The sequence below is a fragment of the Petaurus breviceps genome, unplaced genomic scaffold, assembly GCF_028583685.1.
Source record: "Petaurus breviceps papuanus isolate PSGF00001 unplaced genomic scaffold, PetGlider_PUasm1.0 229, whole genome shotgun sequence".
Taxonomy (NCBI): Eukaryota; Metazoa; Chordata; class Mammalia; order Diprotodontia; family Petauridae; genus Petaurus; species Petaurus breviceps.
Genome location: NW_027185903.1, coordinates 9687536 through 9700048, shown reverse-complemented (window position 1 = coordinate 9700048; position 12513 = coordinate 9687536). Strand labels below are relative to the sequence as shown.

General features: G+C 35.2%; 1 protein-coding gene across 4 annotated transcripts in view; it reads left to right on the top strand.

Annotated features, from left to right (window-relative positions):
* Positions 1-12513, top strand: part of FYB1 (FYN binding protein 1) — a 212381-nt gene that overhangs the window by 184824 nt on the left and 15044 nt on the right. For all 4 annotated transcript variants that reach the window (XM_069096197.1, XM_069096198.1, XM_069096195.1 and 1 more), the window contains 2 exons: positions 6513-6606; positions 8641-8803. In XM_069096197.1, the coding sequence (XP_068952298.1) occupies positions 6513-6606; positions 8641-8803 (257 nt within the window). The remainder of the gene's footprint in view (positions 1-6512; positions 6607-8640; positions 8804-12513) is intronic.

Below are 12513 nucleotides of genomic sequence, written 5' to 3'. Positions count from 1 at the left end.
CCTTCCTTCCTTCCTTCCTTCCTTCCTTCCTTCCTTCCTTCCTTCCTCCCTCCCTTCCTCCCTCCTTCCTTTTCTTCTTCCCTCCCTTCTTCCTTTCCTTCCATTCTTTCTTCCTTCTCCTTTTCTCTCTGTCTCTCTTTCTTTGTTAAAGCAATGGGGCCCCCAATAGTCTATTAATCAGTCATGTCCATTATTCACAAAAAAATTAAAGTGTTTGCCGCTATAAAATCATTCTTGTAGAGTAGGAAATTAGTGAGAGAAATTTTAGGTTAGAATCCAAAAAAACCAGTAATAGCTATTAGCGTAAGATTTCCAATGGAGGTGAAATCAGATACTCTAATTGCACCACTTTAATATAACATATATATAAACATATGTAGGAAAAGCCTGTTGTAATACAGTGTCCATTTATTGCATGGAAATGAATCCAGCATTGGAGAAACTGAGCCAACATCGTACCATTCAGCCAGAAAAATATAATCTATTCTGTTTGCACATGAAATATTTTTAAGATTCCATGCTAACCCTGAAAATTCTTTATGACATTCCCACCCTTTTGCCAAGAATTATTCAGCTGCAAAGAAGATGGAAGCTTAACTCAAGGCCAAGTTTTGTTTTGTTTTGTTTTAACTGCTGCTATGCAGTTCTGGCTAACCCAAGTTCCAGAAGAGATTAATTGGGGAATTAAGACCTGAAGGTGTGGTACCATCTAATTGCAAATGGAAAACGTTCATTTTGTTTCTCATATTAAAAATTCTTGTATGGCTTTGATCCCTATTACTTGTGCTTCTTCTACACTACTATTTTTTTTTAAGCAAACAGATGGGAGTCATATAAATGACTAATATTCAGTCAAGTCAGAAACAAATACATAGCTGAGTACTGCTAAATGTTTAATAACTGAGTTCTCAGGGGAGAAAATGTATCCATCGTAGTTTTATCACTCTTATTAACATTTTCTCCATCACTTTCTTAAGTTTTGATAACCAACAAAACAATAAATCAAGCCATGATTTTTACTGTTTGCTGACTTTCAAGATGCAAATGGTCACACCGAACATTTAACAATCAGCTCTGAAGCCTGTATGAGTGAGCTGTCTCTAGTGTACCCCTGTAAATACCTCACCTTAGGGTGACTAAAGAGTAATTGAAAGTCTTTCAGAAGCAGGTGAATTTTGTGGCATGTCTAAGAGACTTCAAAAACCAAGGATACCTGTAAGCCTCCAAGAACAGATACCACCATTTCAGTAGGCTTTTCCACAGTTCTTAATCTACAGATATGATTTCTTACAGTGCTAGGACAAAAAATGTAGAGGAACATCCAGTCCTCCAAAATTTCATTGCATGTCACTGATATAACCAGGATCATATTTTTTTATATCTTTTTTTAATAAATTAATTTGTTTGTTTACTTTTAGTTTACAGGATTCAATTCCACAATTCCTTGAGTTTCACATTTTGTCCCCCTTCCTCTCCTCCCCCTCATGGTGGCATATAGTCAAGTAGAGGATCTGTAAATACTTTCTCATTATACATTAGTCACGTTATAAAGACGGATTGTATCAGATGGAATGAAAAATGGTAAAGAGGACATAAAACCAAACAAGAAAAGGAAAAAGATCAGGTATTTTGCTTCCATCTGGATATAATCAGTTTTTTCTAGTTCTTTCTCTGGATGCACACATTTCTCTCCATCATGAGTGTTTTAGGATTGACTTATATCACCGCATTGCTGAGAAGAGTCCAGGCTATCAAAGTTGGTCATCACACATACATTGTGTCTGTAATTGTATAAAAATTTCTCCTTAACCAGGATCATATTAACCAATGAATATCAAAGGTCTTCAACTCATCAAGAATTATTACAGTTTAATTTATATGCTTTAATTATATGAAAATTGGTTTATGTTGTGTTTTTCTTTTTTGTATCTACACCTATGGGGTCATCAGTACAGGAATCTCCCAATATGGAAACCCCTTCTACCAATACGGAAAAGCAGCTGCTCAGCAACTGATAATCTTGGAGAGTTATCTAGGTGTACTGAGAGGTTAAGTGAACTGCCTGGGCTTACACAGCCAGATGTGTAAGGAGTAAAACTTAAACCCAAGTCTTTCTGACTCCAAGGCCAGCTCTCTGTCCAAGGCACTATCAGGCCATGTGAAACAGAAAAGATTTAGCTTTATTGACAAGCAGTCAATTCCCTTGAAACAGAAAAGTCTTTGCTCCCTTAAAGAAAATGAATAGAAAAGTATTTATGCTAGAAATAAGAATATTTAAAGAATCTGTTGAAAGAAGACATACAAACAGAATATGGTCAATTTGATTCTGTGAGCTGTAAAAAAAAATAACTCCAAGCTTTTTCATTGGGGTTTTAACATGGCTCACGGCAAATGAGATAGAAAACCTGACAGTATCAGAGTCCAAAGGAAAAAAAAAATATTCAGTCAGTCACACACAGATAAAGTTCATATAAGCCACCCCCTAAAGATAAATATCTCTAAGAGAATATTTTTTGAGTCTATAATTAGACCAAGAAAGTTTTCATAACCTCTATCAGTATGTGGTCCCATGTTTAATAATCCTTACCATCAAACTGAAAAAAATGTTTAAATAAATGTTGAAAATAAAATAATAAATTGAAATTTTAAAATAATCCTCACCATCACAAAGTCAGTCCTTTTTTCTAATTCAATTTCTACTGATACGTCTTTGGCCTCTTATCTCATGCTATGTCCTGTAGTCTTAACAAGAAACAGTTGGTCACCACTTTTTATGATCATAGGATCCTAGCCCTGTAGCTCTAAAGAACCTCAGAGACCATCTTTTCTAACCTCTTCATTTTACAGATGAAGACACCAAAGTCCAGAGAAGTTACCTCCTCTATAATAGTCCTACAAAAACCTCTGGACTTTGTTTCTCCAGGTCAAACAGACAGATTTCAGTTTTTTAAACCTTATCAGAAATATCCCATCTTCCTATCTTTAAGCATTACATGCTTTCTGAATTTACAAAAATCTTTAACAACAGCTTGACTAGAAAAAGAAGTTAACTGTTCATAGACCTAGAAGGGACCTCAGAAGCTGAATCTAACCCCTTTGTTTTACATATAAGGAAGTTGAGGGTCAGGGATTTCCCCTCAAACTCCATGCCTTCCAATACAAAGAATGATTCCTTCTTGCACAAGAATTAAATAAAAGTTGCTGGAGTGAGCCAGATATGGTCTTCATATTAAGTTCCTTTCTTACTTATAATACCTGAATGCATCTCCTAAAGTTCCTTCCAGAATATTAAGTCTTGATGTCTGACCTCTTTACGTTAGTCCCTGATCCTCTCTTGATAAGTCTCTTTTTATAGTATACTAATTGATGCTCCTCAAAAAGTTTCCTTATTTATTCCTTTACTCTGAAGATTGCAGATTGGCTAGTTTATGATGTTTTATCCCCTGGATTCTGGATGCCACCATCCTTATGCATCATGGATGTTACACTCACCTGGAATTAGCTTGTTCACTCAGTTATGACCAAGAGATCTTCCTTACCTTACAACTTATGTACATCTTATTTCCCCCCTTATCTAATACCAATCCTTGATATTTGCCTGCCTGTACCTATTGACACTGTTAATAATTCCATGATCCTGGACATCTATTCCACCCTGAGAGACTTCAGAACCAGGTCTGACATTTCCATTTCCTCCCCAATAATTCAAATTCCTTGATGCAAATGAAATGATATGGGTCCAATCAAATTATTCTTGTTATCAACCTATATAACCCTCAAGAAATGTCTCATTATTAACACAAACATAATAACCATCATTGCCATCAACCTCAAATTAAAAAAAAAAGACTTTGTTGTTGTTCAGCCATTTTCACTCATGTCTGGCATTTCATGACCCCATTTGAGGTTTTCTTGGCAAAGATACTTGGAGTGGTTCACCATTTCATTTTCCAAAGAAAAGGACATGAAGGGCTTAACTAGACCCATTGTCTCATACTACAGTTATGATACAATAATAAGTGAGAAAAATAGCAAATACCATTCATTATCATATCTTCTTTGGAGTCAATCAAATCCTTCATTGAATTAACACTGTTAGCTTCTTCTTTGATTAACATAATATAAAAAGGTGGCACTCAGTTTTCTATTGATTTGCAATTGACTTAAGATGACAATATGACAAGACAGAGATAGACGTAAAACAGGGAGTCAAAAATAGAACTAATGTTATCAGACTTCTAATAGGATTTTGAGGTATAAATACAATCTCATATATCAAGTGGACTTAGCTTATTAAAGATCCAGAATTTGAGAATATCATCTGTTGACTAGGAACAAATACCTCAACTACGTGGCTCTATGGTTCTAGAAAACAATTAAATTACAACATTAAAACAATTAAATGAACAGCACGAACAGACCTATGGTTCTAGCCTGACTTACAATCAATGTATCATTTGAGTTGGAGACTCTTATTCCTGAGTTTCAATCTTAGCCCTGTCCAAGATTCCAGAAACATTATGGCCCCTATTTGGAAAGGTCAAAGAAATTCATTCCCCTCTAAAGTCTTAATCTGATATTTCATGATGGAATGGGAGTAACCTTGAATTCTCTAAACCAGTGTGTTCCAGTGGAATGCTCTAAAAGGTCCTCACAAATTGGCGAGCTTTCAGGCTTGGGACCAGTGATGTCTACTGCCTGAGAACAGCTCAGTTTAAGGAGGCTCCACCAGAATGATTCTAAGGTTATGGGTTTTTTCAGCTACTGCAACTCTTGAAGACCATAAACTGAGTTGTAGAGGGGTTGTGATCTTTGCTAGTTGAGGGAGTAACTACATAAGTGTAATGGCAAGCAAAATGGTACTTAACTCCTTGTTTCAGCTCTTCAAGTGCCTTTGAGACTCACCTGTGATTATATCAAGTTTTTGTTAGAAACAGAACCTGTGAGACCCACAGTGGGAGGAACTTGCCAGACTGGTACCCACATAATATTCAAAGAGACGTAGGAAGTTATCCACATGTTGGATACGTATTTTTTGGAGAATTTATAGAAGTATAAGGATGAGAGTTACATAAAATGACAAGAGATGGATGGAATGCAATCAGTATTTGTGGAGAGACCATGGATACATCAAATATTGAAGCACAAAACTCTTGATCTTTTCTAGCATTCTCTCACATTTAAAAAACATTCAAATTTATTTCAAATACATCCACAGAGCAAGAGTTTCCATTGTTTTGGGGTGGGTTGTTTTTTTTTTTGGCTTTTTGGAAGGGGGAAGCCAGGGCAAAAGGGGTTAAGTGACTTGCTTGTGGTAACACGGCTAGTAAGTGTTAAGTGTCTGAGGCCGAATTTGAACTCAGATCCTCCTAACTCCAGGGCTGGTGCTCTATTCACCTAGCCATCCCCTTTCCATTGGTTTCTAAAAGAACCCCATAAAACAGGCAAGAGACACAAATGAGAACTAGAAGAAGAAAGTCCGCTGACCCTCCTTTCATTACATAAGATTCAAAAGTGAATGCAGGATTCAAAGTGAAGTATGAGGAATATTTGAACTAAATTGTTTTTAATGAGAATTTGTTATTATACAAATAAAGAGAAACTTAATTCTGAATTAAAAATTCATATTCAGTTTTTCATAAGGAGCTTGATGATAAGAAGACTTGCAAAAATTTAAATTTCTTCCTCAGCCTCCATATTTAGGTCTACATCCAAATCTTTGCCCTTTGACTACTTCAGCATAGTTAAGGTAGAGTAATATAAAAGATATTCCCTGGTGAGTGCCATGCCCCTAACCCCTAGTGTGGTCATTTCTCAATAAATCCATTACCTGACCAAAAACCCTGCTGACAATTCTTCCATCAACAACAACAACAAAAAAGATACAAACATAGAAAAGGCAGGTGGCAAAAAGAAAAGGAAAGGCATGTCTTTCCAAAGACAATTGGAACAAAGAATAAATCTTAGCCAGTTTCAATAGCTGTGCAGGTATTCTTTTTCTTCATTAAGGGTCTACCTTTTTTATTATAGATTTAGGTTACCCATCATTTCTTTCTGAATTTTAGGTCAATATGAAGGAAGTAGCATCTACACAAATAGTGTGTGTGTGTGTGTGTGTGTGCATAAATCTATAATTAAAATAACAAAAAAGCTACTTGTTGACTTGGCAAGGAAAATGGAATTTAGTTAAAATTTCTTCATGAGCTTGGACAAATCACTTAATTTTTAGGGCTCAATTTTCTCATGTCTAAAATGAGTAAACTTGGAGTAAATGATGCCTAAGGTCCCTTTGAGGTATAACATTCAATGATTCTATGTTTTCTTCAGCAGTCCCTCCTGTGCTATAATTGGTTACACTAAATATACTTGATGTCTCAAGAAAATGGATAATTAAAGTTTAAAACTATAGTGCTACCAATGGTATCTTTCTGTTGTACATATTTGGATTATGAAAGTCACTTCAAGTGTTGATGGAAAGTGTTACTATTCTGTTTATAATTCTGGTATTACAGTCTAGGAGTAAACTTCAGCAAAACCAAAGCAGAAGACCTAAAGAAGCTGAAAAAGCAAGAAAAAGAAGAAAAGGAATTCAAGAAAAAATTCAAAGTAAGTCAATCAAATCTAATCAGAATTTCAAAAAGCCAGTAAAAATTGGTACATATTTCAAAATACCAATGAATTTACCAATTTCTCATAATACCAATTAAAAATAGTAATGATACTGATTTATTGGTTTTCTTGGATGTCTTTCATTCATTTTGTGAATGGTGATTACCCAAATTCACATTTGTAAGAATGCAGTCTTTGAAAAACTTTCAAGTTCATGGTATTATCTTCTAGTCAGCAATCCTATTGTTTTATCCACTTATTTAATAAAGAGATCATTTTTAAATATCAGCACTTTAGGCTTAAAGAAAACATTTTGAATTCCATCAAGCATTTGATAAACATCTCAAATGTGCAAGATCCTATGGTGGTTATAGGAATGGGCTATAAATGATAATCCCTGCCCATAAGGAATTTATAATCTGTTACCCAAATTTTGTGATTTAGATTATTGCAGACAATTTTATACTGACTGAAAGTATCTAATAAATTAAAAACTTGTGTACTTATTCTCATCATACTAGAATTCAGGGCCAAATAATCATTTCATACAACAAAAATGATGAATCAAGATGTTAAGTCCTATACTTTGGACTCCTAAAGTAAAAAAAAAAATATGTATTTCTTTTTGGGTTCTCATTTGCCTTTTCCACAGATGGGACATGTTAATAACCCTATTATTTACCATTCAATAATATACAGAACTTTGATCATACAAATAAAACATCATAATGTCTCCTGATTCTTCTCCTATCTATATGGCTATTCCTTCTTAGTCGCTTTTGCTGGCTTGTTGTCCATGTCTCACCCTCTTATCAAAGAGATCCCCCAACACATCAATACTGGACTCTTTATCAGCTCTCTCAACACCATCATTATGGTATTCTCATCCGCTCCTATCATTTCAGTTATCATCTCTATGTAGATATATATATAATATATAACATGTTATATGTATATAATATACACAGAGATACCCACTCAGAAATCTTCTCTCTCTTGAGTTCTAATCCAACATGGTGCACCAACTGTGCTGGACAGCTCCACTTGGATTTTTCATAGGCTCTCAAACACAAAATGTCTAAAACAGAACTCATTATATTTTGCTCAGAACTCTTCTCATCTCTTGGTCTCCCTATTAATTATTGGCCAGAGGTACTTTTATCTTTCAGTCATCCAGGTTTACAACCTAGATATTATTTTCTACTTCTCATTTCACTCACCTCACATATACAATTGTATATGTTGTTGAGTTGCCAAGTCTTGATGATTCTGCCTCCACAACATATCTTGCATCCATCATCTCCTTTCTACCCATACAGGTTCCACCTTAAATAAAAATAGATAGATAGATAGATAGATAGATAGATAGATAGATAGATAGATAGATAGATAGATAGATAGACAGACAGACAGACAGACAGATAGATAAAAATAATAAATCCCAGCTTCCTGATCAATTGCAATGGCCTCCTAACTGGACTTCATACTGTTAGTCTTTCTCTTCTCCAAACCTCCCTCTCCACTGTTACCAAAATAATGTTCCTGACCATATCCCTTCATTGCTCAAGAATCTTCAATGGCTCCCTAGTGTTTCTAGGACAAAATGCAAATTCCTCAATTTAGCACTTGAAGTCTTTCACCATATATCACTAGGCTACATTTTGCCTTATTCCACAATACTCTCCTTTACAAACTCTATACTTCAGCCAAACTCACTATGTTCCTATTCACTTGATTTGTCAGTAAGGTACCAATTTGTATATCCTTGTTAAACTGTTTTTAATGTAATTATCTGTTTAGATGTCATATCTACCAGTAAAATGTAACCTTCTTGAAGGTAGGGACTGTTTTTCTTTGTTGTCCCTGTGGCCCCAGTGCCCAGCATAGGACTTTGAACATGGCAGACAATTAATGCTTGCTAAATTGTTGGATTGAATTGAATATAAACATGGACTTCCATGCAAAATTGTTCACAAATTGTTGTCTTAACACATTTAGGGAAAATACAAATAATATCTCTTTTGTTTCCAGTTTGATGGTGAAATTAGAGTTCTCTATACAACTCAAGTGGTGCCTACCTTAACTTCTAAAAAATGGGGAACCAGAGATTTACAGTTGAAACCTGGAGAATCTCTTGAAGTCATACAAAGCACAGATGACACAAAAGTGCTGTGCAGGAATGAAGAAGGGAAATGTAAGTCATTGCACATACTTTGCACTATGTATCCTATCCCAGTATTGTCTAAGATCAAATGACAAAATCATGTATAATTTTAATAGTACAATACTTTTTTTTTAAATTTGGGATATATACTAGGAAGAATTTTTTTATAAAAATTAACAGGCTTAGATTCAAATTATTCCCTCTCTCTAAGTATCCACAGAGAAATGGAATCATAGTAGACAATCTCCAAATTCTCTTCTGCTTGGAATGACCCAAGTCCAATGTATACTATATGTATAGATACAATGACAAATTTGATTCTGAAATGATGAACACCTTTTATTCTTCCCTGGTTTTGAATTTTTTATAGATTACTTCATATCTGTAATTCCAATTTGCTATTTTGCAATTGTATTTGCTTTGATTTAATATTTGAGTGACCATAGTTATAAATATTAAACCAGATAAATAAGAGTCTTTGCCCTTTAGGAGTGTCTAATCTCCTTTTTTAAAGTCTGCAAATGGACTTAAAAAAATGTATGAAGCTTGTTTTGTTTGTTTTGTTAAAAGCCAAAGGAGAAGGGTATTACAAAGTTGTGCTGCCTGCACAGTCTTATCTGGGACAAGAATAGATGCCCTCCAAAGATGATGCCCATTGGGAGTGGAGCACAGGCAATGAGGGATTTGGGGGAAGAAAGGACCCTGGAGCTAAGTAAGGATGACAGAGTGTTATATAGGTACAGGTGATTTAAGACCTCTGAGGTGCCTTTCAAGACTGAGACTGTGATTCTACAAGACTGGGAGGTGGCCATGCAGAATATTCATCCAAAGAATCATGGTGGGTTCTCAGTTGCATTTTTTTTAATTAAAAAAGAAAAGTAACTCAGGGATGAGAATTGAAATAATGTTCTAGGAATGAGATGTATGGAATGTATGTGGAATGTATATGTAAGAAAAGGGGCCCAAAAACTTGGTTGGTTCCTGCTATCTATAGTATTTCTCTTGCTCCTCTTACCCATAAGATTGTTATGGATGCATTTCCCATCACAGAAACTTGGGGGAATAGACCCATCAACCTATAATTCAGATTCTGAGAACAGCCATTCCTAGTCCATTGGTTTTTAGAAACATGGAGAAAAAGATCTTGTCTATGTATTATTACAAAATGGCAGCCAAGTGAACAGCTTCTCAAGGAAAATTTTAAGACTTTCCACATGGATATCAGCAAATTACCAAGAGCACAGCATCATAAAACATGTCTATTTTTCTCATCTGTTTTGTTACTTGCATTATTGTGTTTTATTTACTTCAGCTAATCAAGTTTCCTCTTCACCTACTTGTGCTTTTCTGCTACTCTTACTTTTGTTCCTTATTTCTTCTCTGGAACTTACTCTTGGGACATCTCCCAAATCTTCTCCATTCAATTCACTTTCTTTTATTAAAAATTCAGCTATCACCTCAAGAGCTTTTTTAACCACACTATGCTTTTGTGTTCAATATCTAACCTAAAATATATAGTCCTTAGAAAAACATATTATTCAAAAACTTTGAGACCTAATACTAAATGGAACTTAAGTTTAGTTCAGTTGTTATTTCTATCTAACCACTTATATTCACAAACATTCCAAAATAAGACTTTTTGAGGGTTTCAGAATATTGTAACCTAAAATCAGTTAGTGGCAAAATGGGGATCTTTAATGAAGAGAAATTACAACTATAAGAACATGGCAGTGGTGAGGTAAGAAGACCTAATTCTATAGTTGTGCTGGATAGCCATAGCTGATATTCATAGCAAGCTGGAGGAAACAGTGTAAAGGACTTCTATTCCCACTAGTAAATGCTGAAGCACTAAATAGGGGGTGATTTAGATAATCATGAATTGAAAGGGTATTTCTTGAGCATTAATTACACACTTGGTGCTATACTAGTCTTGAAGGGAGGAGTTCAGAAACAGATACACAGCAGAACATATAGACATGCAAGAAAAGCAATGCAAAGGTGGTCACAGTAAAAGCCAAATGAGTGTTGATAATGAATGAAAAGGCAAGTCACAAGAAGCAAAGATTATGCTTGGGTTGCAAATGGGCATTTGGTCTGCACCTGGGATTTCACTGATGAAAGTAACTCCTGATAAGGAAATCGTTATACCAATGCAAATCTGAAAGTCTTCTACAACTGGTAGTCTTAAAGAGCTCTTTGGGCACTGAGAGGTTAAATGATTTGTCTGGGATCACACAGGCAGTATGTGTCAAAAGTAGAACTTGTATCCATGTCTTCCTGACACCAAAGGCAGCTTTCCGTCTACTATGCCAAGCTGCCTCTTGATGTGACAGAGTCATAGGGATGATCCCAGAATATTCAAAGTTATTATAGATATTTAGGTTTATAAATCTGCCCATATTCCTTCCTCAGTGATACACGAACACATATGAATTGAGATGTTTAGTGAGTTGTTTCCTGGTCATTTCTACAACCAAAAATAGGAGGCATCTAGTGGACAGAGTTGGAGACTGAGATTATACATACAAAATACCCACAGAATTGTTTGAAAAGCAAGAAGTTAAATTATTTACTTGATAAGACTAAACCAAACAAAACAAATGGTTCAATAATTTTTTTTAACCAAATTAACTTGTTATATTGATATTGTCTAAAAATATTTTGAGAACCAAAAGTCAAATGTTAGAAAAAAAAAGAACAATTTTATTCTGGGTTTGTCAATATGGTGATATATTGATTTAAGCAATTACATTACTATGCCTTACCAGTCATCTATATATAGTGAAGTCAATTATGACATTTATCAGACAGAGATTCAAATCCCCACCTCTGATGCTTGCTTGACCATAACTTCACTGTGCCTCAGCTTCCGCCTCTATAAAATAAGATGGCATCTGAGATACTTTTGAGCTTCACATTTATGATCCTCTGATTCTGTGATTGATTAGTGCAATCTAGAGCAGGATATAACAGGCCAGTCACTTCTGTAGCCACAGACATTGTACCCCACCTCCCCAAAATAGTTTTGAGGAAAAGTCTTTGAAAGTACTTTATGCTTCAACAAGCAAGATTTCCCTTAAGTCCCATAAGTGACCAAGCATAGTAAATAGATCGATGAATTTAGAGAAAGGTAGACAGATTCAAATTCTGCCTCTGACAGTTACTACTGTACTTGCTGGGTGGCCCTAGGTATTTAACTTGTAAACCACTGTTTTCTCACCTATAAAATGGTCATAGTAATAGCACCTACTTCATTGGGCTGTTGTAAGGATCAAATGAGGTGTCATAGATAAAGTGTTTTGCAAATCTTAAAGAACTATATGACTTTCCATGACCATTATTATAAATGGATCACTTAGGAATACTTTACCATGTATTTTATTGATATTATTTCTACTGTTGTCAATAGTTAATAATATTATGTGACAAGGACACATTCTTTTTGGGAACTACATTCCCCAGAGGCCTGGATGAGTGTCTACAGGGTGGCAACATCACCAGACATCATGTGATAAGTGCTTCTAACTTCTATTTTGATGAGGATTTCTAGCATCTCCACACTGTAGAACTCAATGCAGACTTCTGGGAGATATGCCCACTTACACTTAAAACTATAGAATATTTTTCAAAAGTTTACAAAGCACTCATATACATGTTATTCAAGGCCAGTGAGGTGGTGCAGTGGATAAAGCACTGGGCCTGGAGTCTGGAAGACTCCCCTTCATTAGCTCAAAATCAGC